This window comes from Poeciliopsis prolifica, unplaced genomic scaffold, assembly GCF_027474105.1.
Source record: "Poeciliopsis prolifica strain line A6 unplaced genomic scaffold, Auburn_PproV2 SCAFFOLD019, whole genome shotgun sequence".
Classification (NCBI taxonomy): domain Eukaryota; kingdom Metazoa; phylum Chordata; class Actinopteri; order Cyprinodontiformes; family Poeciliidae; genus Poeciliopsis; species Poeciliopsis prolifica.
The window spans coordinates 2,560,036-2,587,193 of record NW_026562394.1 but is presented as its reverse complement, the minus strand read 5'-3'; the positions used below and the strand labels follow the sequence as shown (position 1 = coordinate 2,587,193).

The following is a 27,158-nucleotide window of genomic DNA, read 5'->3' as shown; positions in this document are numbered from 1 at the left end:
AATTTGAGCAGAGAAGATATATTTTAAATTTCAAGAAAAAAAAGAAGAAAAAAATACATTTGCTAATTCTTACCCCGGGGCTCTTTGTGTCATATTAAATTATTATTTTCTTCCTACGGTTGGAAAAGTACAGTTTTACCACAGTGTGTCCAGAGCTGTCGCCTTCCCACTATTCAGCTACCGCTAACCTTTTATTTTTGTACAGTCTTTACAGTATCCACACTTTTCGTCTGTACTTTCCTGTACAGTTCAAGACAATACAAAGGGTATAGGTCAAAGGTCAGATGGACATGGCCGGGTCTGGGCCTCTTTAAAGCGAGGCCCCGGCAGCAGGGTGCTGGATCAAACTGCAGGACTATTCGAGTAAAAAAAGAAAAACAAAACGTTGGCTTACAAGGGCACTGCAAATCTACATAAGCCATAAAAGCCATGCCACATTTACGCCCGACTGGGGCTAATTCTCTCTTAAAGGGACATGCGCACAGTTTACAAACAGAGGAGGCAAAAGGACTTCTGGGAAAGCAGCAGGGCTGGGAAAGTCTTCTTAAACTGCACCCACTAAGAATATCTGTTTGCAGTATTTTTTAAAGTGACTTTTGCTAACCAAAATAAATGATTAATTTTGTGCTGATTGATAATTTTTTTTTAGATTTTTTTTCTCTTAAACTAGACAGTATGATGATTTTTTTTTATTTTTTTCATTTCACAAGTAACCCAATGTTCCCAACCCTGTAAAGCAGTGAGCGTTGCAGACCAGTCACATGCACATGATGGGAAATGTTCATCTAGACACACGAGTGCTAACCTCTGACTCTCTGGCCGCTGGCTAAACATCAAGCCCAACTCCTCCTGCAGACCCGCACATCCAGTAAAAGCACCATTTAACCGGAAATGTTGCATTCAAGCAAAAAGGTTGGATTTCTTTTCTACTTTGGGCCATGTCCTGTGCTTTGACTGCAGCTGAAAGTTGCAAAGGTCTCTCAGTTCCTGTGGACAGCAGAAGCTTGTCACTTTGCATTTATGAAGTCTGCAAACAATTGACAGTGAGCAATATATGATCCTTTTTCATTTTTCTTTTTACAGCTCAGAGAAATTTTCTTTTTTGTTGTTGTACATAATACGATTTGTTGCGCAAAAATGGGTATGCGCGCAGACTGGAAGCATAATGTTGCGGAGAACATGCAATTTGAGTATACAGCAGAGCAAAAAGCGAAAATTCCCACGGTTTTCTTGTCATCAAACGTCATCTGTCACTGTTTGTTTTGAATCTTCAAGCACGCGTCTCTTTCTTCGAGTGCGGTTTGTTTCCCAGCATGGCGTCGATCTCAGTAATGGTCTGCGGAGTCATTTGGGATAAAATCTGGGGGAAAAAGAAACAGGGCAGTTTGTCAATTGTCTCTTTGAATAGCACTCTGTAATAGTTTTGGTTTAAACAACCGTGTCTATATGTATGTGCATTGCTTGCAGAGAAGCTCATATGACTTCAACTTTTTCAAATATTAAGATAAAAAAAAAATAAAACAGTGATTTTAGCTTATTAAATGGTTCCCAGCTTAATACATGAAAGAAAGTCTATCAGTCTCATTAAATAAAACAATTACTTTCATCAGAATCAATTTGTCACTAAAAGATAAATCATTAAACTTTTGGTAATCACACAAACCGGATATTTCACTACTCGAGAAATAAATTAACAAATATGAAATTAAAAAAGGACTTAGAGGATTTTTGGTAGGGAATAAATATTCAGCTTTTCTTGATACAAATTCTCTCTCTCTGAGGTAAACTCATGGTTTAAGCTCTTAAGTTGCATTTTTCAATCCCTCTTTTCTGTCTCAGAACCGGCGCAGGCTTCTTGCTCCACCTTCTGGACCGGCAGATTCCTTCAGAGTCTGAGATTTCACTCTTGGAGAAGAAAATGTGAAATATATTCACATGTGTTTTTAACGTTTCATCAAAGCCCCTCGACTGCATTTGAATAATCTCCAGAGCAGAAATTAAAACTCATTTGGTTCAATACACAGTATCATTTTTCTCAGATGCTTTTCTCTAATCATTTTTCGACATTAACGCATTTTTCAAAACAATTCAGACAACCAGCAAAGCACCTACAAATTAAATTGTTCTTTTGAGTTGATGTTGTTTTTGTTTTTACTTTCTGTTGCTTTTCATTTTATTGATCTGTATATTTTTTTCTATTGTATATAATTGTTTTGTTTTAATGAAATGAATATCAAACTAAAACAACAATTTTGTCTATAAGTGAGTATATCATGTCATTGTTTCATTTTATATAGATAAGACAATCAAACTAATTAATTATGTAATTATGTTTTAATTATACAGAAAGATATATATAGTTTTCCTGCTCTGCCCAAGTCTTTTGCAGCCACTAAAAGCTTTTCCTGGATAAACAAAAAATAATGTGACAAAATGTAGAAGAATTCAAGAGGCATCGGTATTTTTGTGAGGCTCAGCAGAAAGAATATGGAGAAAAAAGGAGAAACATTTTACCCGGAGTGCTCCGAGGTTCTCTAGTAGCTGGTCAGTGTTAGAAACACCCAGAAGCACAGAGCTGACACCCTCACTGCGCAAACACCAAGCTGCAAAAGATAAACACAAAGCACTTGTCTTGATTCCTTCAGTGTGCAGGATTCGAATGCCAAATTTGTTCATTCTAGACGGAAAAACTGGCCACAAAATGGGAAAAACCTAATTGATGTTTGCATTAGGTTTGGAGATGTGGCTGAATTTTGGAAAGAAGAAACAGCTGAAAACATGCAGATGCAACTTTCCAGAAACAACACTGGAATATACAAAGTACATCAGATGAGATGTACTGGTGAGGAACATCACAGTAAAACGCTACCAAAGATAAAAACAATTGATGAAAGTGTACTTTAAATAGATGCAGTGCAAATCTTTGCAAGACAGTTTCTGAAGATCAGTGGCGGAAAAAAAAATCTAAAAATATCCAGAAATGTTTTCAGAGACAAACATTTAAGATTGTTGGATTATGCAAAAAAAAAAAAAAAAAAAAAAAAAAAAATATATATATATATATATATATATATATATATCTCACAAATTAAAGTAAGAAATGATGAGTAGAGTAGTTAAACAACAGCTTATTATGATCACACTAATAACTTTTATTGCCCCAGTAAACAACTGCTTACCGAACTCTGACCATATCTAACCTGAAGAAAGGTTATTTGGCACCTCATATAAAATCTACCAGATTTCAGACACGACTTTCTTCTCAAACATCACTGACATGAAAGTGGACATATTTTATGCTCTGGTCATAAACCCAGACCCTCCGTCATGGTACCTATGGCTAACTGTGCAGCGGTGCAGCCCAGTCTGTCTGCCAGTAGATGGAGCTCCTTGATTTTCGCCAGCTGCCTTCTGCCTTCCTCGCTGTTCACCCGCTCCTTCAGCCACTGGTATCCCTTCAGCAGAGGCAACATTGAGGAAAATCAGTGACTTTTGCATAGGCAAACTGCTGAGGTAGAAAAACCTAACCAGGCTTATTCCCCAACGAGAGCCGCTTAAATCAAACTGACCTTCATGGCTGCTCTGGAGCACTCGGGCACGCCGTCGCTGTACTTCCCTGTGATTAATCCACAAGCAAGTGGAGACCAGGTCATCGCCCCCACACCTGGGAGAGAGAGAGAGAGAACAATGAAACCCAGTGAAACAAAACAAATCCTTTATTAAACTCATCCAAAGCTGCAGGAACGTGAACGCCTCACCGATCTTGTGGTAGAGTTCAGGAAGCTGCACCTCAACTTTGTCCCGCTGGAAATAGTGATACTCTGCCTGCTCACACACAGGTGGGATCAGGTTGAACTGTCGCGCGACGGAGTACGCTTCCTGGAGAGCGAAACAGAGCCAGAATGAGCAAAGAGGAGAGCTGAGGGCTGGAAACAACGAATCTGTATCGACTGTGCACCATGATCTCCATTGCGCTCCAGCGGGAGGTTCCCCAGTACATGGCCATGCCCTGGTTTATTACGAATGTCATGGCCCGAACAATCTCTGGAAAACCACAGTATTAACCAGGTTATTAAAGAACACATCTCTTGAAGCTACATTTTATTGACAAATATCTCTAAAACACACCTTCCATCGGGCTGTTCACGTCATTTCTATTGGCAAAAACTAAGTCCACATAATCGAGCTGGAGCCTTGATAAGGATCCTCGTAAACCTGAGAAAAACAACGGTCAGGCATTTAGACTGATAGACTCAATTAGGCACAGATGTGTTTTAAGAGAAAGCCTTAATTTGCTGCTGATAACCACATAAGAGCAATGCACACAGGTTAATAGTTAGCAGCTGTAATGTTCACAGACCTCATAGATCTTTGGTAATACTGTTAACAACTGAAGAAAAGAGGGGAAGTTTCATGAAGAAAAGCTCTGAGTTGAACATTAATCTCATCATTCAAAACATTTTGAATGACACACAAGTTGCTATATTTTAAAGAGAATACAGTCTCAGAATTAATGAAAAACAAACCAAAAATTGTTCTCTGCAATTGAAAAGCATAAGCACTAATATTTAGAGTATTTTGTTTACAGTTTTGTACAACCTAGTAGTTAGCCAAAATTAATCAGTTTTGTAATAATAAAAATCAAGCATGTGTTACTATGTTTTCACTATTAAAAATACATTTGAAGAAAAATGTTGAGGCTTTTTTAATTCAACTAAGAAATTTAGGTAGACATGTCACAAAAGACTGACAAAACAATGCAGTAGGAGAATCTAACGCGGAAACTGCTTTTGTGACCATTTAATGAAAAATGGCCTTTTGAAAATTAGCTAGAACCTTACCAATATTTCTTATGATTTCTGCTCATTTTTTGTGTGTTTTTATTGCGATTTTGATAATTTCTCTGATGAAATCCAAGCTTTTGAGGTCAGAAGGCCACTTTGCCATCACCCTAATTTTTAGACTCGTTTTGTCGGAATGAAGCCATGATTCAGGCTAACCTAACCTAAAACATTATGCTATGTCCAGTCAGAAGAAACATGTTGATTTAATTTAGAAATTAATTAGAGCCCTGTCCTTATTATGCAGATTAATAAAGTCACATGTATTTTTTATCGTTCAATTTGAACAAAATTGAGCTCCTTCCTACTGGAGGACAGACATTAATTTCCTTTTATTTGTTTAGATTACATTTCTTTGCATCTCATAATTTACCTGTAAGTTGTTTTTTAGACTCCCTGTCATTTTAATACACTGATATACTGTGCTTTATATTTCTCCTCTGCTATTCTGCATGTTCCAATTTAAGCATAATGAAAAGACTGAGAAGAGACTCAAACATTATTGTAGGTTAAAATACTTTAATGTTAAGAGCATAACGTGTCTTACCTTCAATAATGTGCTTTCGGGAGAGTCCTCGCTCTGTTTCCGCTCTGTACAGCGATAAAAACAGACAATAAGGTTACATGGAAAGCACTGAAGAGACAATAAATCCTTAGAGTTGGACTTACTGGCCTCCCCAGTAGATTTTTGTTGTGATGACAAAACTTGAGCGCCTAGAAAAGGACACAACTGTGAGTTTACACCTATAGAACCTAAAAAAAAGAGTACATTTTAATTTGGCTTATTTCTTCTCTTCAGGTGGAATAAAAAGTTTTTAAATTTAAAAAGGAATATTCCCTCTGTTCGCTATGTCGCAGTGAAACTTGGGTGAGTCAGCAACAAGGCTCTGATCTGGGAGTTTATTCGCATATTGTACAATGTTTATCTAATGGTTTTATAGTTTGCATTAGGTCAAAGCTCTATAGTTTTTTAAAGTGCATAAATTTCCCTTGAGATTGGGTTTAAAACCAAGGTGATGCATTTAGAGGAGGGATTATCAGCAAATGTTTAACGTAAAATAACAACAACAAAAACATTTGTAGGCATCTTACATCCATGTGAGTCAGATAGAGAAAATGATTAACATCACCTCCACCCTTTCTTTTTGATAATGTTCCCCAGGGTGATTTCCGCTCTGTGGAGAAACAAATCAGAGATTAGTCTCTTTTTTTTTTATTATCCCGAGCTTGCGTGAAACCATTTGTAAATTCGACATATTATTTGTATTTAGATGAACACTTTTCTTGGTACATTCCTAATGATAAATGCATCGATTACTGAAAATATGGAAGAAGAGAAAGATGACGGAGTCTGACCTTCCAGATGCGTAGACCTCAGCCGTGTCAAACAGGTTGACTCCATTTTCAAAAGCGACGGTCATCAGGTTCTCCGCCATCTGTGGGAACGCAAGTAATTAGGAAACTTTGGAGACAACCTAAACATTCACGGCAGCACAGGAAAGTTATACAAGTAGGAATAAAATCCCTACATAAATGTGTTGGTTCTACAAAAACCGGTGGGAGTGGGAACAGAAAACAGCAGAGCTGCTCTCACCTCATCAGAGATCTGAGATCCAAACGTCACCCAGGTGCCTGAATAGCAGGAGACGACTTGTTGGTGTGGAGGATTTTAAGGAGAGATTAATTTTTCAGTGCTTTCATACCAACTTACCTAACCCGAGGCAGGAAACACGAAGGCCGGACTTCCCCAGGTTCCTGTGAAACAAAACACCCCAGAGTGACAAACCATTTCATGAGTGGGCATTTAGTTCTTCCATCATTTGTTCGTCTTAAAGCTAAACTTAATATATCGGCTGAACAACATGACAACACCCAAAAGCATGAAAAAAAATTAACACATTTTATTGTAACGAATAAAGCATCAAGGCAGGTGCAGAAAATTAAACATTATTTTAAAAAATGATCATCAAAAAGTGAGACTGTCTGCTTAAAAAATGCATTTGAGCATTCAGGTATGGTAAATTGATGCCAAAAAGCAGCAATTTTAGAGAAGCAAATGTTGTTGCCAATCAATCTGACAAGGTTTCTACACCCACTTCCAAAAAAATGATTGTATCCAGCAGTGACAAACATCATTCACACCTGGAAACTATTCAAGACAGCTGGACCACTATCTGAAGCACAAAAACAAATCCACAGAAGAGCTGAGAAATCAAGGTTTTTATGGATTCACACAGTCAGGATCCAAGCAGTAATCAGGCTCAGATGACCTAAACAAAGTAAAACCCACGTCTCACTGTGGCATTTTCCCTTCACAAAGAACAATTATCACTGACTGATAAACTTCACTAGATGAAGGAGAGAAGAGGAAAACACCAAAACAATTAAAAAATGTGACAACTGTATCATTTTCTTTAAAGTTGTGGCTTTGTGTATTGTCCAAGGACATGGTGCCATTTTACAGCACAATCAAGAAATTATCCGCCAGCGTATTATAAGCCTGGTGGGCCACCAAGCTTTATTTGTGCCACCGCCAGACTACATATCAAATATAACTTAAAAGAAATTTGAATTCGCAATTAAACTCTTAATTGGGCCTCTGTGTCTTTAAGAAGCTGCTGCTCTTTCCAACACTCGTCATCAGAACAGCGTTCCTCCATTTGGTGACGTTCTGAGGAGCGTCGCACCGAGAAGTCATTTTTTATCATCGGCTGATGAGCTTAGCAGATGCGTAGCTTCACCAGCTGTTTGCTAACTGCTGCTGCTGCTAGTCTGATGGAGCACAGGGTGGAGCCCAGTGACAGCAAACGTTTCTGCACCCTGAGCGGTTGCCATGGGACACAAAAGGCTGAAAGCAACAGACCAGTCATGGTTTTGATGAGGGACTAGCATTATAACATCACTTAAACCTCAGAAAGTTGATTTTACATAATTAGTGCATGTTTAACGTCACAATTAAGCGATACTTTGTATCAAAGTGACAAAAAGAGGAAAAGAGGTGTAACAACCTTTGCATGGCATTGAATCTTATCTCTATGGAAGGCATGAACTCTTCCTCCGCAGCTAAAGTGAAAGTTTCTCCTGCCTGAGGTTAAATTGGATACCTCTGCCTAATTATTTTTGAATAGGCAACCTTTATTCGTTATATGTGAACAGTTGTGTGGGTCAGTAAAACCACTCCGGGGGAGCTGGAGATCAGCTCCTGCTAAAAGCTTCTCTGGTCTTTACTATAAATGACCCAAAATGCCCCATAAGCTACAGAGGAGTCCATTACCCACCCTGCCACCTCTGATTATCCAGACAGCAGAGTGTTGAAGGCTTGGCAGGAAGAGGCAGAGAGCTGCATCTAAAACAGCAGCCTGTGCAGCTGAAGCTGACGTGGGCTTCATGCTTGCTCTGCTCCTGTTCCTCCTCCTTTAAGCTCGCTCTCCCCCATCCCAATTAGCCGAGGAGCCAGCTGGAGGGACAGCAGAACTGCGGCGGTGAAACTCATCGCTGCTCGTCTTTTCATCTCCTCCCCTCCTCTGCCTGTCTGCCTGCGTCCGCTCACAAACGGCCAAATGCAGACAGACAGACTGTCAAAGCATTTAGACACAACCAAACGAGTCCCGCTTTTATTGTCCCGGTCTATTTTTAAATGCTGGACGTTGAACTATTTTTAGCCATCCCCCCTGCATATGTAAGCGTTTGCGTGTGCAGCATTTGTCGGTGTATGTGCGCTGAGCGTGTGGGTGTCAGATGCAAAGTGTTTATGCCATTGCATTAAACCACGTCAAAATACTGCACAGGTGAAAGGTTGGGGGTGATTGATGAAGGGAATGTATTTGTGGGCCTCGTGCGTCGCTAAATCCTTGTATGGTGATCTGGCTCTGCTTCTTTCACACCGAGGGAGTCAATGTAAACAAGTGGCTTTTCTTTCAAAGCAGATGTCAGAGCAGTTATTTATTAATATCTTCACTTGTTTCAAATCAGTTTTTCTGTCTTCATTTCTTCCTTTTTCCACGTAACAGCATGATGCGAGATCACTGTCTTTCTTTGTATGTGATCATCTACATGGAGAGCCCAGTAAAATAAACCACTGTCCCTGCCTGCATGGGTTTTAAGCTAAACATTCAGTTCTTCCTGATGGAAATCAGCGGATTCGTTTGCTACAAATAGTTTATTTACGGCGGACACGTCAGCATCAATTCTGACATGCAGTCAGAATTAACGTCATGTTACTTTGAGGCTTATAATTATACATTTGAAGCATTTTCTGTCTTTTTCTGTTACAGAGAACAAGTTTAGTTGTTTATATCCATCCATAACCAGTTTACATGTGTGTTTAGGACTATCATCCTTAGCCCAGAGGTCTTTGACTCCAGTCCTCGAGGGCTGGTGTCCTGCAACTTTTAGAAGAGTCAGATATGTTGTCAGAAGCCCATTTATAACAACATTTTGTTCTGTTGGACCAAATAAACAGAGTTTTAGCACTTAATCAGTTAGAGAAACTGGAGTAAATTGTTTCTTTTTTCCAAAATTCACTTGCAGTGAAATAATTTCACTGTTGGGGGACAAAAAAAACTGTTCAAATGCATAATTAAAAGTTCATATTAATATCCCTGTTGCTAAATTTCTAAGTTGAATGTGCATGTAGTCGTTCTGAGAGAAACTTTCAGGAAAACTGGAAGGTGTGTTCCATTTTCACAGCCTGTTATTCAGCCCAAGGATGTCTTCCACAGGCGACGGATAACAACACCAGCCTTTTTCCATACTTTCCTCTTCAAACCGCTCCGCAATGACAAACACAAAGGTTATTATGTGCGACAAGCACAAAAACAACACATGAGTCAGCATTAGGAGAATGTCAAGCATCCAAGAGAGCCGTTACACAACTGCAAGTCTCTCTTTTGTCTGTACGCTTACATCCAATACGCCCGTTAAGGATGGGAGTGCGTGATGCGAGTGTGTGGCATGTTTTGCAGAGCGTTGCGAGTTATTGCATTGTTGCCGGGAGCAGAATGCAATGGCGTGCAGAACTGGCCGAACTGTCTTGATTGCTATGTTCCATAAAATCTTATTTTGTGTGTTTGTTTCTGGGCAGCGGAGGACGTCATTGTTCCTGTGTGTGACAGCTAACCCCTCCACCGCCTTCCCCCCTACACACACACACACACACACACACACACACACTGACACACGCATGCACCCATGCAACCACACTCCTCTTCCTCCTCCTCCTCCCACTCTTAACTCCACAGCTCTCTGCAATGCTGCAGTCTGCTGAATTACTATCAGAGAGTCTGGAGAGACACATGCTCACTCCTTTCCTCTCGCCACCTCCGTCATGCCTCTTCCACTGTATCGCCAGAGCACACATTCGCACACACGTCAGCAGACTGCTCAGCCCATATTTTGAAAAAGCAGAAAACCAAACCAAAAAAAACAAAACAAAAAAAAAACACAGACAACATCCTTACACAATCCTGACAGTTGTGAACGTTCACGCTGAGTGGGAATTGTGCTGGAACGCAGGGACAGAGCTACATGTGGACACGCATGAATGCACTCGTGAGCAGGGCACACAGATGCTTCACTGTGGCCTCTGAAAGTGTGGCTTCCTGCATTCTCCTCCTGTGTTCATTCATTCATTTCTGCTTTCTGCTGCCATGAATCATAATCTCCAAATAAGATGATTACAAAGACCTGGATCTTCCTTGCATAAATTGTTAATAAGAGAAAAGGAAGCACACACACACACGCACGCACGCACGCACGCACACACACACACACACACGCACGCACACACACACACACACACACCCCCACACACACACACACATACACACAAACACACACACCTAAATACACACACACATACACACACAAACACACACACACACACACATCCAGGTGCGTTGTCATGGTGTAGTCAGCATTTTAACCTGTGCTGACATTTACTCTTAGTTCTCACCCCAGACAGAAGGAAGGTGCTGGATACAGACGGTTAGATGCCGATGATGGAGATTTTTTTCCGCCGTTGCAGTTGTCATAAAATGCCACACACATGCTGAGCAGGCTTTTCTCCAGAGGGAAGCACATCTAGATATTAATAACAACTGTGTGTGTGTGTGTGTGTTGGTGCTTGTATGAGCATTTTCTGAACACTTGCTGTGGGAAGATGGTGGAGAGTCTGTTGTCTTTTAATAACACTGTGTTCCAAGCTCTAAGGGGTCAGTTCGCCCAAAATTAGATTTTTTCTCTCACATCCTGAATGTTTTTTTTTTATATATATTTTTGCCACCTGTTCTTGATTTTCAAACTTATTGGCTCCACTCAGAGATGGGAGGAGGGGAGACATCGCCTCGGTTGATTCTGAATTTGGACTTCTCCACATTTTGTCACACCACAGCCGCAAAACTTCACTTTATTTATTCGTGGATTTTATGTGAAGATACTTTGGAGTGGTAGAAAATCAGAACTATCTGAAAAAGGCGTGGCATGCATTTGAATTCAGGCCCCTTTCAAACCAATTCTCAGATATATCATTCAACACAGAACCTTGGAATCTATTAATGTAATTTAATCACAGGATAAAAACAAGTCCTGTATTGGCTGCTTTGAAAATGTCAACCACTGTTTTAAAGTAATATTGTGCGTAGAGTATTTTAGTTTAACAAGCTGCATAATTTCCTTAGAAAAGTCAAGAAATACGTGAATTTCTTTCAAATAATTTGCACTTACATTCAACATAAAAACACGAAAATTGGTGGGCAGGTTAACAGAGAAATTAGATATTTGTTGGTGGGATTAAAAAACTTGACACTGGATTCTAAATCTACACCCCGAGCATTTAGATTGAAAAAGTAGATATCATATGCACATGTGCAGTAACACCTTAGATAAAGTCTGGTTTTAAATAAAAATCCTTGTTTTTCAGAATTATGCACCATTATGTGTTGGTATAATACATCCATCTATCTACCCAGCCATACAATATAATTAATAACACAATTCCTAAACAGTAATATTCTGTTTTGACACAAAGCAGCGTCAAAAATAAACAGTTCTTCTGTTCTTTAGCAGATTCTGTGGCGACTTATTTTATTGGCTGGACTAGACTGTTTAATTCTGACACAAGGGTTTTGTTTAAAACTCACGCTATTTATAAACTGCTTGGCTGAACACTCGTTTTTTTGCGTGTAATGTGAAGATATTTTATTCTGAGATGTACAAAAAACAGTTGTACAAGTAGGTCTGCACTATTTATAAAATACACATGCTGAGAGTGAAGCAAGTGGGAAAAAGGCCAAAAATCGCTCACTTTTCCTTGCATGCAGGCATAGACACACAATCTCAGCTGCCCTCCTCCGACTCTACAGTAACCATAACATTTTCTCGGTCGTCGTGACTCCTCTCAGCTCAGAATACATTCATCAAAGCCGCCTGGCATTGGGAGATATTTTTATGGTAATAGACCTTTCAAAAAAATGCATATTAATAAATGCATGTGTGGCTCCGTCCCTGGCTGAAGATGGGGTGAGAACATCGAGTCAATTTCAGAGTCATATCCTCAAGTCGAAGAGTTAATAAAATTGATTGTGTGAAAAGGTCACCACCCTGCGCTGCTGTTTGATTTTTGCCAGACAGAGGAAGATGAATACATTGGCGTGTCATTTTCCCTGAACGGCTACCTCATAAATGACGACTCAATGAATTAAAAATGATGAAAAATAGCCAGTGGAGTAAAGTTTATCCTTCACTTCTGTTGTTTACTTCACCCTCGGTGATTTAAACAGTTCTGCTGCTTTGGATTCGTGTTATTTTAAACTCTGTGTTTATTTTGAGGAGTTTGAAGTCAGGTTGAAATCAGACTTTGTTTAAGGTTCTCAAGAGGAAAATGTTTCCACAGATTGATTTTCCTGGAGGAATTTTAATAATCGAGGTACTCAAATCATTCCAGGAATCGTTTCAGCCCTAAAAAGATGATGGAGTCCTGTTAGCTGGTCTTACTCCTTTTTCATTGGACTAACTTCAGAGAGAGCTTTCTCTCATCACAATCTGTCGGTCTCTGGGGAAAAGGTTGTTCTTCCTCTCTTTCAGTTGTGAGATGTTTGAGGAATTTGTTCCATGGATATCCAGCTTGAAGTCATCCAACATCCTCCGATGGTTTGCTAGGTTCTGGTCCTCCCATTTCTTAATTCTCAATCAGACGTTTGTGGATTTAATGGAATGTTTGGAGTTTCTGACTTGCTTTCTGCTTACAGTCTCTGCACCAAACTAAAGCTCTGTAATTTGGACATGGCAAACTGTCTGCTAAATAAATGATGGACGCGTCATTAAGTGGAATAATTGATGGCAATGATTAGGGCGGGTGCCAAATCCTGAGTTCGACTCCTGTCCTTATCCTCACTTCTCTCTGTCCTTCCCGTCTGATTATCGTTTTAAAAAGGCCACAAAGTGCAAAGCACCATCCAGTTGCTGTCAGTCTGTGACTTAAAATAAGTGTAAGTTATGAATATAAGCCTTCAACAGGAAAATAGTCTTTAAGTTGGTGCTTGTTGGGTGGCTCTTGGGTCTAAAAATATTACTTGGGACAAAAAAGTTAAATGCTACGAACAATATGCAGCCACACATAAGAGAAACAGGCTAAAACGTTAGCTACAAACGATGCTAACTCCATCAAATTAATATATTTAATAGCTAACTGTAAATGATAGCTAACTGTAAATGAAATGTAAACTATAGCAAATACAAATAAAGGATGAATCAGTACAGTGTTTGCTGCGTTTTAAATATTTGTCAGCCATATTGGATTCTAAGGTAAGAATAATGACTTTCTAATGTGGAGCTGTGACTGCAGGAGTCCTTCCTGTTTATTTTTCCAACCTTGAACTAGAAAAAATGTCACTTGAGTCCAAGTGAAATACAGTTTTTAAGCCACAACCTTCAGCTTCAGATGCAAATATGAACTTTTTAAAATGTCTTTATGAAACCGACAGCAGTCGTCTACAACATGTTCAAGGTTAAGCTGATGAATAAAATGTTAAACTTAATTTCTAAATCTCTGTCTGAGCCCAATCGGACGGAGGAAAACATCCATGTCTGACTTTGACAAACCTGCTAATTGAGTGAAAGTGATGAGTATTTGCTGGCTCTGATTATGAAGGTGGCGGTCCAGAGCAGCCCTGCTGACGACTGCAGCCATCAGCAGTTAATTATTGACAAATCCATCCCTCGTCAAACAGCGCTGACCCAGAGGTCACCTCACATTTTGAGGGGATTAAGTTATTTGCTTTTATGGACTTCTTCAAGTACGCAAGCTGCTGAACTTCTTAAAGTACAGCTAATCAAAGCACTGCTCGGGTAAATGATTTAAAATGAGCAATTTCAGGATTGGGATTAGGATTTAACTGCAGGTGACAAAATAAGTGGTCAGAAAAAAAAAAAGCAAAACGTCTCATAAGTCGGGTCCCTTTTTGATCACGTGCCAAGCTGAAATGAAGCAAGTTAAGATACAGTGGGGGCTTCGCCTGAGACATGCTGGCCCTCATGGTGAGTCACTAATCTGTTCATCCAACTGGAAACGCGGCTACAAAAACCCAGAGACTGGAAGAGAGAGGAGAGCTGAAGGTCAGAGCTCCAGCAGCTGCACTCTGTGATCTGTGAGCCACACGAAGCATTTGTTTCCCTCTGATTATTAATCACTGGAACAATACGAGGCCAGATTGCTTAATTACAATTGAATTTATAATGATGATGATGGCGACTCTAATGTATGAAATTAATCTGGTATTTTTTGTTGTTGTTTTTACGAGTGCTTGGGATTTATTAGGTTACCATTATAGACAAATAAATGAGTCTTGCTTGAACTGTGTTACAATCACTTAAAGAAAAACACTTTTACGTATATATGTTGCTACTCCAGTGACATATTTTAACTAATACGAACAGTTCACATGTACTTTATGCAATGCAAGTGACATTTCAGGACATTTCTGTCCTCGTTTTAATATGATTGTGGCAAAAAAGGAAGGAAAAACAATTTTTTTAAAGCTATTTTGTAGAAAATTTATCAAATTTTACTTTAGTGATGATCAACTGCCAGATGAAACTGAATATATAAAGGTGAAATAGATGAGATATTGTAACTCCATCACTCGTTCCTAATGCAGTAAACAAAAATGTCTGTTGTTTTCAACATTTAACTTTTCAAATAGAAAAGTTATATAATCACCCCTAAATAAAAAACAACTTCAGAAATGACCTAAATTCAGAAGTCTATACATTTCACCTGTGTATAATTTAAACCTGCATCCTAAAGCTTTTCTGTATAGACTTCATTACCGTCATGAAACCCAAGTCATAAAGTTATAGCCTAATTAGTTATGCATTCCCAAAGACACTGGAGACATTTAATCAAAGGTGCTCTAGTCAGATATGACAATAATTAAACTTTTTTGCCTACATCTAAAATGGTTTGTGGTAGGAAAGCAACATTCCACTTCAACCGTCTCATTGTGACACACGGTGGTGGCAGAATCATGCTGTGGAGATGATTCCCCTCAGGTTTGATAGACAAATCTAAATATAAGAAATATCTGGAAGAAACTTGGTAGAGGTTTCAAAAGACTTTGTAGCAAGATGAAGCTGGAAGAAGTTTATCACTTCCTCCATGTCATGTTTTTGTGAACAGAGCCTCTCATTTTGACACAAAAAGACTTGCAGCCGTGATAACACCAACACTTGGTGAAGGACAATCGGCAGCAACATTTTAATGCACTCTTTAGTGTTTGTTTGGTCTAATCATTAAAAGTTCAAATAAAAATTGCTGAGTTTGTAAGTGCGAAAAGTTCCAGGGTCATGAATGCTTTTTCCAAAGAACTGAAGGTTAAAATGTCAGAACGTGTTACATTGTGACAGACCGCTTGGAGGCAGATTATTCAAAAATACTAAAATATTCATTTGAGAAACTCTGAGCAGATTTTGCTGCACGGAAGGCAAAGACCTCACACTTCGACAGGATGTCTGACTGTCTGTCTTTTAATCTTTTCTAAAGTTCTTTCCAACATTATTTACGCTTGAATTACGTTTGACTTTAATTTTTTCTTTGCGTGTTTTAATGCTGAATGCTTCGCTACTCGCATAAACTCTGTGTTTTTCTCCTGCATTAATGTAAAGGCATGCAGATGACTGCTGCTGCGACGATTTGCCCGGCAGCCATTAACTCACCAACATCTGTTTGGAACCGCGGCACAACAGGCTATTCTGCATATCGGCAATTTACAGACGGGAAAAGACGTTAAAACGGGCATTACTAGCAGAAGTGAGCAACAAATGTTTTTGTTTTCTTAAAAAAAGTAAAAGATTCTGCAACAATGCTAGGATGAGTTGATATCTTCCTAGATATCTTTAAATCTAGAGATTAAATCTGATCAAAACCAACTCCAATCTATACACCATGGACGTTAAGAGTTTATAGTGTCTTAGTGACCTTTAAAAAGCTGTCATGGAAATGGAAAAAAGCCCTAAAAAACACACAAACTTTTGTGGTCATAATCTGGCAAAATGTGAAAAAGTTTAAGACTTATGAATATGTCTTCAATCCACTGCTGCAGGTGGAAAAATAAGGTCCAGCCCAGTTTCCCTGTGAGGAATCTGACTCAAGAACGTCACAAGAAGACTTGAACACACAGACGCAGAGAAACACCAGAATGCTGGATTTCACAGTGAGAAATCTGGAGTCAAGGGCTGCAAGGGATTCATGGGAGTAACGACAGACAGCAGGGGCCGTCGTCTGTCACCTGCCGGTGAGTGACGAGTGGTGAGTTTAATCAGATGTAGGAAGTGGCTTAGAAAACATGTAGTCAAACAGGGTGAGTGGAGGCAAAGACGTGAGCCATCTGGAAAATGGGATTAGATCAAAATTCACTACCAACTGTTCACTTCTGCTCTCGTGCAGCACTCGTTTGGCTTCAATCAGTGTCATGCTGCCCTCCCAGATCGGCTCGGAAATAAACTCTCATCTGAGCAGTGCGCGGACATGTTAGTGTGCTCTTCCTCGAGGAGACTTTAATATCCACCCCGTCCAGAATACAGCCTGATGATGCTGGAGCTAAGGCCGGGCTCAGTCGCAAGGAGTGCTGATAAGAACGACAGCCACGCTCGCTGATTAGAGAGAATAAGAGAGGAGAAAAGAAAAAACTAAAGGCAGTGCCTGGGGAGTTGCCAATGGCAACCCTCGCTGTCCATATGCTGTATAGACTTATTGTGCCGCTGCGCTCCCTATTAGTGACACTCCTTTGAAGAAAGCAGAACGCGCAGAATAATCTGACGACATCAGAAGTGCGAGTGCAGTTCTAAAAAGGACGAGCCGCTAAAGGAGATATCCCAGTTTTGTTTTGAGCCTCATTCCCTTTTTAAGCATCCAATTAAATGAACCAAATTGCCTGAAGAGAATGGCAGGAATTCAATCAACCTGATTACTAGAAAAACAGGTCATTAAAACTCTCCTCCGAGTTACTGACTGATCCAGTCAAACTAAACGAAACACGTGAACTGGGTTCTGTGACAAACTGCATGCTTGGGGTTTTTTGGATGCTCGTCCGTGCGAATGGGTCTTACACCCCTTTAAGAGTCAAAACTGCATGAGCTGCTGTTCATGTCGCGGCGAAGGCTCAAATCCGTCAAACTGAACCGAATCAGACACGAACGAGGCTTTCCCAGCTGTTTATCTCGTCAGAATTTCGTTCCTCCTTCATGACTCAGAGCTAGATTTTGCAACCAAGGTTTTCTGTGCAGACGACGCTCAGTTGAGATGCTGTTTTATAAGAAAGGAATGCTTTCGAAGCTGAGTGACCCGGAGAGATGCTGCAGAAAGCTGTTACTGCTGTAAGGATTTGTATTAATCTGCAGCAAGAGGCCAGGCTGAGATCTGCATTAAGTCAAGAGGGCTGTTTGCTGTGGATTATGCTTTTACGTCCATCAGCATAAGCATTTCTACGTTTTCATGTCATATTTTAACGTTAGAAAAAGTGCTCACTTTGAGAGCTGCTTCTCATCCAGCTAATGGATATATTGTAGGTGGTGCTTGCAGGTAATCAGAGGCAAATTGGTTACATTTCACCTCATGCTCACCTGAGCAAAAAGACGGATCAAAATGGAAACAAAAAGGCTTGAGCTTATTGAGATTTGGTTGGAACAGGGTCTAAGAAATGTCTTAAAAGAAAAATAATTAGATTTCAGACTTTTAAACATCTTAAATATGGTCTGTCTTCTTAATGCCACATTTTATGTCGTCTTTTACTGGGATTTAAACTATATTAATCCAATTGGTTTTGGAGTTTGCCTTGTTTTTGAGAGAAATATGTTGGTTGCACTACTTCATTGTGTGAGTTGTTGTAGAAAGTGTATTTGGAAATTAATATGTCACTTACTAAACTAGGAAACATTCACAGCCACACAGAAAGCAACTTAAAATCAGGAATTCAGCACCAAGACAAAATGAAAAAAAATCTCCTCCTACAACCAAAACTGACTTATTTTGGTTTATTTTAGGAAATAACATTTGTCTTCATTTTAGGAATAAAGACAAATCAATTTATCTATTCGTGGGACATTAGTATTTTTGTTCAGGTTTGGTTCAAAGACAACAAAAAAACAGCATCTATTTTAAAACTTATTTTGTTTGAAGTTTGAAGCTAAGTAATGTGGATGTGAGATGACTGGAATCATATTTCAGGAAAAAAAAATCTGCAACAAAAATCACATTTGACTTGGTTTAGATATTAAATGTGCTACATATCACCTACTAATAAATAAATAATTATGTTCACTTATTTTCTTGGGGGTGGGGCTTTATCTGAAAAAAATATATATGGTAATGGATGTGAAACTGTGTAAAGTTTCAGGGTTTGAAACTGCAAAGCATTTACTGACTGCCAGTTTGATCAGTCCACCAGATCCTGATTTTCACTCAATCTTTAGAGTCAGGAAACACACAGAAAACACAGGAAACACACAGGAAACACACGGGAAACACACAGGAAACACACGGGAAACACACAGGAAACACACGGGAAACACACAGGAAACACACAGAAAACACACAGGAAACACACGGGAAACACATGGGAAACACACAGGAAACACACGGGAAACACACAGGAAACACACAGAAAACACACAGGAAACACACGGGAAACACACGGGAAACACACAGGAAACACACGGGAAACACACAGGAAACACACAGAAAACACACAGAAAACACAGGAAACACACAGGAAACACACGGGAAACACACAGGAAACACACAGAAAACACACAGGAAACACACAGAAAACGTACAGAAAACATACAGGAAACACACAGGAAACACACAGGAAACACACACAAAACACACAGGAAACACACAGGAAACACACACAAAACACACAGAAAACACTCAGGAAACACACACAAAACACACAGGAAACACACACAAAACACACAGGAAACACACACAAAACACACAGGAAACACACACAAAACACACAGGAAACACACAGGAAACACACAGAAAACACTCAGGAAACACACAGAAAACACAGGAAACACACAGAAAACACAGGAAACACACAGAAAACACACAGGAAACACACAGAAAACACTCAGGAAACACACAGAAAACACTCAGGAAACACACAGGAAACACACAGAAAACACACAGAAAACACTCAGGAAACACACAGGAAACACACAGAAAACACAGGAAACACACAGAAAACACTCAGGAAACACACAGAAAACACACAGAAAACACACAGAAAACACACAGGAAACACACAGGAAACACACAGAAAACACACAGGAAACACACAGAAAACACTCAGGAAACACACAGAAAACACACAGGAAACACACAGAAAACACTCAGGAAACACACAGAAAACACAGGAAACTCAGAAAACACTCAGGAAACACACAGAAAACACACAGGAAACAGTTGCAGTCCTGTTGCACAAACCATACCAACTTGCAAATTAGCCAACTCAGTCAGATTGGAAGTGGAGGAGAAGGACTTTTTAAACAACATTTATGATTGGTTTATAGCTCTGTTGCTTCGCAGCCAAAAAGGTCCCAGAATCCAAAAACAAGAGTGTTGAGTTATTTGGTGTCTCCAAATTGTTTTGTGATTAGGTGCTTGGATGGATGTTTGTCCTGCGTGTCTCTTTGTTGCCTGGTGATTGACCAGTGACCTTTCCAGGGTGTTCATCACTTCACAACCTTGAGTTTGGTGTCTGAAAGCTTTTTTGTATTTATGAAATAGCCACATATTTTGATAGGAAAAAGAGAAAGAAACCAAAAACGGTTGGCTTACAGCTTACGAAGCAGAGCGATACAGAATCAACCAATATGAATAAACTAAAGTAGATGTAGTTTGGCTGAGAAAACACTGGCAACCCTTCCAGTCATCTCTTGTGAATGTGTCAATAGTTATAATTCAGATATGAACATCAGTGAAAACAGGGCCTCTCCATTAAAGACAGTTTTCCAACATTACCCTTTTGATGATTCTTCTTGGGAAACAGACGATGCTCACAATTCTTTTACTGATAAAAGTGGAATATTTAAATTAGGCTGCTTTAGCTGACTGGGTTTGGTCAGGAGAGTCGATGTGTAAAGTACTGATGGATGGACTCACAGATGGCAAATGTTCTGGATTTGTGTGGCACTTTATCAAGCAGAGAGGACTTGAAAGCACTTAGGACTGCATTCAGTCATTCACACACTGACGGTGGTGAGCTACTGGATAGTAGCCACAGCTACCATCTGACAGAGGTGGACAGAGTGGGAATTGAACCAGCAACCCGCCGATTTAGAGATGAACTCTTAAGGAAGACTAGACAGAGATATTCTGAGTGGTGGTCATTACAGAGCTGTCAGGTCAAAGCCAATCCCTGTCCAGACCCAGCCTCCTCTGCTCTGCTCCTGTGGCCCATACTCACCTGTACTTCATGTTGGTGTGCCGCCCGATGGCCTCCTTCATGTGGGCATGGCCCTGTGGAGTCTGCCGGGACCCGGAGCCCTCCCTGTTCTTCACCGAGCCTTGGGAGACGTAGTTACCGTTACCCCCCTGTCCGCCACTTCCTCCCCCTCCTCCGCTGCTACCTCCTCCCGATCCACTTCCGCCACCTCCTCCTCCTCCTCCACCGCCTCCTCCACTGCTTCCTCCTGGAGGTGGTGCGGTGCGAAGGCCACAGAGCCGGTCCTCACTGCGGCTCTTCAGGTTGTGCTCAGTGCATGCGAAGGAGACCTGCATCCTGACCTCTGCTCTGTCCTGCACTGACAGTCAGAGACGCAGGGGCCTTTTTCTGTTATTGTTGTTGGAGGAGCACGAGGAGCGGAGCAAAATGGTCAGTAATGTCTACAAACCACTGGTTCTGTTGTGGCAGTGCAGAGATGCTCATACAAAGGGCTCAGACAGGGCAGGTCAGAGCTTTTGGCAGAGAGCTGGTGCGAGCAGGCAAGAGTCCAGCCTCTAACATGACACACACCGAGTTACCGTCTGCTCTGTCTCCTTTCTGTTGATGCAGAGCTGGCAAAGGCGGACTCTGAGAGTTTTCACACGCACAAGATGCATCGGGGCTGCCCTCCAACAACCATCAGGAGGGGGTTGTAGTCTCTCAGCAGTCCTCAGACGAATGTGGGGATGTGGCAGCTCCTAGGAAGCCCCTGTGCTGTGCCGTGATGGATGCCCTTCCCCACATACATGCACCGGCTCCTTTGGCTTGTGTTGGGTGATACAGCACTTGCTCCCTTGCTGTTTTTCTCTTCAGCTAAGGCTACTTGAGTCTGTCTTGAGCCGAGGAGCTGCCGCAGCAGGAGAGACACAATCACAGCCACTGGCATCCTCACTCCAAGCGTCAAAAAAAGGCATCGTTTTATTGTTGTCACTGGAATTAACGCAGAGCTGGGGAGGGGAGAAAAATGAGAGTTTAAAGGCTCCAATTTACATCGCGAAGGTGGAGAGAAGGAGGAGAGTCCCGTCCAGGATTCACCCAGTCAAAGCCCGCCGATGCAGCAGCATCATCCTCATCATCCTCGTCATCCTCATCGCTTCACGCAGGACCAAATTGATGCAAGGAAAGAAAATCGGCAGCAAAATTCAGCGGCGTTACCTTTAGCGCATCAAGTTGCTCATATACCGGCTGCAGTGGGGGGTTCCTGCGTGGCGGCAGGATCTCACGGCGCACGGATGAGAAAAAAATGCCGGCATACTGGCCTCCCCACACACACAAACACACGCACACACACACGCACACACCTCCTCCAAAATAAAAAAATCAGCTGCAGCAGGCGGCTTTTTAAGGCGTCGATCCCGCCTCTAGACTCTCCTTCAGTTTCTCCTGTCAGTCCAGAATCAGAGCCTTTTCTTCCGTTTGCAGAAGCGCCTAAATGTTCACGACACAGAAGCGCTGTGACGGTTTGGTGGGTAACTCTGTGCTGCTCTCTCTCAGTCTCTGTCTCTCAGTCTCTGTCTCTCCTCCCGGATGGACTCTCTACATTTTTCATCACAATCTGTGTCGCTGCTGCTGTGACAACACTTCTTTCTTCACATCCAGGAGCCAAATTAATGGTTCGCCCCAAAGGACCTGACATGACATTAATTGTTCTGGGGGGTTTTTTTTATCTTTTTTTTTTTTTTTGCTCTCTTGGTTTTTCCACACGTGGCTCCCTGTTTTTATTTTTTCTGCCACACCCAAACAGCAGGAACATTGTTGGATTCAATCAATAATCTTGTCATGGTAGAACAATCTCACGCCTAATAAATGTAAGAAAAACCAATTGGTCAAGTAAAAATTGATCAATTAAAAATTTATTGTTTTTAACAAGTTTTTTTTTCTCTGAGGTTTCAGTTCATTTCATAATTACTGGTACTCCTACAGTTCATATTTTGTGCGCCCCAATTTAAGGCTTGGAGTAAAGATAGAAGATGTCCAAAATGAGGTCCGCAGGCCATTTGTGGTACATGGAATGATTTTGCAGTTTGAAGATTACATACATTTTTCTCTAGGAAGTTATTATATTGCAGTAGAAGCTAACTTTATGAAGGCTTTATTTGAGGTGCACTGTCTAAGCTTCACATGTGTGTATCATCAAATTAATCTCCAGCCGATGGGTTATTAGCTGCCCAGAGTGGAAGTGGTCCCCCTGAGTCTGTGTTTAAAACCTCGATTGCTAAGTCCTTGGGGAAAAATGTCAGTCCTGCATTCATTAGTTCCTCCATGTGGTGAATTCTTGTTTTAAATCAGTTTGTATCCCCAGAGCAGATTGTCAGCTGGATGTAGGACACTGATTGGCTCATGTGAGGACATGTAGAAGCTGGGATGTGCAGGTTTCCAGGTGTACAGATCTCACATTATGATGGTTTTGGAAAAAGTAAACGGTTCAACGATTGTTGCATCTGTTAAAAGGTCAAATAATCACCTAGAACCTTCATCATCACATTGACCTTGTCTTTGCTTCTTCTTTCAATCACTTCATAGAGCAATAACAACAGGGTTGATTTCTGGAGGATATCGCAATAAATTGTAATTAATTTACAACGTTTCACCCAAAAGGGATCAATAAATAAAGTCTGATTGATTGATCATTTTGTCAATTTTAAGGTTGTTGATCTGCATTTGAGAGAAAATATATTTGGCACATAGTCTGTGAAAAACATTTTATCCATAGATATGCATTATCTATATGCAGAAAAATGCATGGCTTACAGCAGGGGTGTCGACTTCGTTTTTATTTAGAGCCACAACAAAATCATAAAAGTCCTCAAAGAGTCAGTCATGGCAAAATGTACAAATAAAACTATCTAAGCTGTTCAAATAATGCATATATTTCACAAAATAGAAATAGTATAGCTTTCTACATATTCAATGAGTACTTCAATTATTTATTAATAGCTGTAATTTGGCAAGCAGAACCTGATTTGATTTGACAGATGAAATATTTAACCACACAACTGTTACCTGTTATGTTTTTATAGGACCACATTAACAGCCGTGGTGGTGCAGATTTCGCCCACGGGCCTTGAGTTTGAAACATGCAGTTTAGGGTTTAGTAATGTGGACAAATGTGAATTATGAATGCATGTATGCATGTGTCTCAGCATCAGAGCTCATTGCAAAGGTGTTTTTTTTTAACTCTTATTCTCCAGGAACTTCAAAGTCTCAATGAGAGATGAAAGGCCGACCTGAAAGGTGAGGCTGTTTCTCATTCGCAGGCGGAAACAACCTGAACCAATCACATTCTCCAGCTCTGTTTTTCATTTAAGGGTTGACAGCCTCTGTTTAAAAATAGAAATTGTATGATGTGAGAGACAAATTTCCTGTACAGCTTTTCTGATCAGCCTAAAAATAAATCGCACCTTTTAAGCCTCCCTGGTAGTTTTATTGATCATTAACTGATCCATATAAAGGACAGTAAATTATGCTTTATATTTATGAAAATGTCCAACTTTCAAAGATGAAATGATGCATTAAGACGTGTTGGTTTAAAATGTAGGTTTTCTGAATTGAGGATAATAATCAGCATCTGTCTTGTGTTTTTCTTTAAAAAGGACTCACCTTTCTGTTGTTATGATTCAGAACAGAAATAAAAATAATCTTTCATACTATTTGATGCCTCATCCATCTTGAATAAACCGAGAGTAAAGAGAAAACAAATATAAAAAATATAAGGGATCACTGCTTATTTTAAAGATTTAAAATGAATTGTTCCCGTGTGTTGTTGTCAACCATGTCTAACACTGCCACCTAGAGGTGACATGACAGGTTTCCAAGTGTTACAGCTGGATTGTGACATGAGTTTTACTATAAAATGTAAAACTCAAAGGATGGGTACCTTGGAGGCCAGTTCCTCAGATATTTAAACTTCCTCTGATATTTAAACTTCTTCATCTGACTCCTTTGAGAGGAGCAGCAGGTTTGCTCTGAGCTCCCTGAGGATGACGAAGCTCTTCATCGTCTCTATGGCTGAATACTGCAGAGGAAGCTCATTACAGCTGCTGGCATCCACCGTCTTGCTCCTTCGGTCATATTACATATTACAATTGTCATGATGCAATCAAAAACCTCGTTTTATCTTTATTGGGATTTTCTGCAATTGTCTGACAAACAGCAGAGCATAATTCTGAGACAGAAGGAAATGGATTTATGCAACTAAAAAATGTAGTTGGATTTGTGTTCAGTCCCCCTTTATGCTGAAATCCTGAAATAAAATCTTGTGGAACCAATTACCTTTGCCCAATTTGAAGCACAGTAGAGGCAGCATCATGCTCTGGGAAGGTTTTTGTTCAGCTGGGGAAAAGGGAAGCTGTTCCCCAGACTATTGTCAGACTTGAGAGCTGGAGGTGGAGGTACACCTTGATCCAGAGATTAGCAGTTAGAATGACCCAGTCAAAGTACAGGGTTAAATTAATTGGGAATTTGCAGCGACATCGATGAAAACAGCCACTGTCCATCTGAGTTAAAATGAAAGAATAGAATAGAAACAGACCTGATTGTCCCTCAGAGGAGAAACTCAGGTGAAACAACAGCAACAGATTTAAAGTTTCCCAAAAAAGTTTGTAAAGTATTAAAAACAATATATAAAGAACAAGATTAACAATAAAAGTAATGACAGCAAAGACTACAATGTAGAACAATGTAAAGTTAAGAGCAATTCAGTCTTTAGATGTGCAAAATTGTTAGAGACGTGCCTCAAAAGACAAGTAGACGTAAACTGACTTGGCAAAATGGAGAAACATTTAACAGAATGTGAATAGTTTTGCAACGCAATGTAAGCAAACCACACCAGTGAGGTACCAACGCCCGGCTGCTGTGGATCTGTATCTTCTAATCTTGTTTTTCATTCCAGGGTGACACAGACCTGCAGGCTTTCACATCCCATTTAATCTGAGCAACAAACTAATCCCCGTCTGCTGCTGCCCAACACACACGCATCATTAACAATGAACTTCTGCACCGATGATATCGACCCCTTGTGGCCGTCGTTGGAGGTCAAAATTAGACATTGACTCATGCGCAAGTCCCATTAGCGATCCACAGCAGCCAGAATCTTCTGTGGTTTCAGCCACATTTACTGAGTGGCCTCTCTGCTCTCAAGCCACATCAAACATTTCTTTCTAGGTCACCAATAAAGAGAGAGAGAGAGAAAAAATAAATCTGCAAATGTGGTTGCTTTTTTCCACTCATTGCAACATTAATGTCTCAGTACTTGTCCCTCTCACCTGTATGGCATAGCCGAGCGCTCAGCCTCACACTCAGCCAGGGACAGGCCACACTCCCTGAGGAACAGCTCCAGTCGCCGTCGCTCCACCAGCCGGTGGGCTGCCTCCAGGATCTGGGACGCTAAGGCCTCCGACTCGCTCTTGTGCTCTGCGGTCTTGCTGCTCCTGGTTCCAGTCTTGGCGACGATGCTGGTTGAAGAAGCGGATGCCTTGGGCTTCTTGCTGATGCCATAGAGATCCTCCACGGAGTATTTGCCCCCTTTGCCTCCTCCGCTGGCACCGCGGCTGGCGAACATCGTCAATCCAGATCCGGGCTACCAGAGTCGAACTGATTAAAACTGCTCTTCTGCCTCTGCTCTGCTTACTTCTTTACCTGCTTCCATCTACCTCTGAGTTTGAAAAGAAAACAACAAGGCAGTGCTATTTTTGAGAGTCTCTTGGAGATCTGAAGCGTCCAGTCCGAGGAAGTCTGGCATCAAAATTACTAAAAAAACGACATCTTAAAGCTCTTGGAGTATATCAAAACACAATGATTCCTCCTTTGTGAAGTTTGTATCCAAAATAAACCAAAGCCAGTCCTGAAGTGTCAGACAGCAGCAAACAGTCACACTCCTGCTGATTTGAGGAGCTTTTCTGAGTAAAATGAAGGGGAACGTAATCAGGACCTTTCTCTCTTTATCTCTCAAAGGAGGGACATTGAAGGGATTTGCGAGCTTACATTTGTTCAGATTAAGAGCGCCTGGGTGTGTCTGTATTTCTGTGGTTACTGTAAAATCAGATGGAGGCTGGGAGGGCCCGGGGTCGCTGACCTTTGCTGCACATATGAAACACTGAGATTTTTTTTTCCTTTTTTTTTTGCACACACTATCCCTTAATCTGCCCGTGTCATCACAGCCAACGCTTCATGCTGCCAGCAAAGCCAGTGGACGTGGCATCCTCTCAAATGCCGAGTTATGGACTGGAGGCCAGTGGAAACCCGTGTGAAACCCAAACCTCACACAGACTTTAAAGGCGCAGAGAATGTGGGACGCTTTCACTGCTAGAGGGCAGAAAGGAATTTCGGATTT

The 27,158-nt window shown here is 40.7% G+C and overlaps 1 protein-coding gene across 2 annotated transcripts; it reads right to left on the bottom strand.

The window, feature by feature from the left end:
• LOC129368748 (voltage-gated potassium channel subunit beta-3) lies at positions 1-26,737 on the bottom strand. Of its 2 annotated transcripts, none has more exons than XM_055043851.1 (14): positions 26,092-26,737; positions 6,553-6,596; positions 6,436-6,473; positions 6,198-6,277; positions 5,972-6,016; positions 5,511-5,555; positions 5,389-5,432; positions 4,129-4,215; positions 3,959-4,044; positions 3,759-3,879; positions 3,570-3,664; positions 3,335-3,455; positions 2,515-2,603; positions 1-1,360 (listed from the first exon to the last, which is right to left on the bottom strand). In XM_055043851.1, the coding sequence occupies exons 1-14, from the start codon at positions 26,385-26,387 to the stop codon at positions 1,271-1,273; spliced, it is 1,281 nt and encodes a 426-aa protein (XP_054899826.1). In that variant the 5' UTR covers positions 26,388-26,737; the 3' UTR covers positions 1-1,270. The 2 variants fall into 2 exon arrangements, with proteins under 2 accessions (XP_054899826.1, XP_054899825.1); XM_055043850.1 differs by lacking the exon at positions 26,092-26,737 and adding an exon at positions 20,810-22,360.
• Positions 26,738-27,158: the final 421 nt, after the last annotated feature.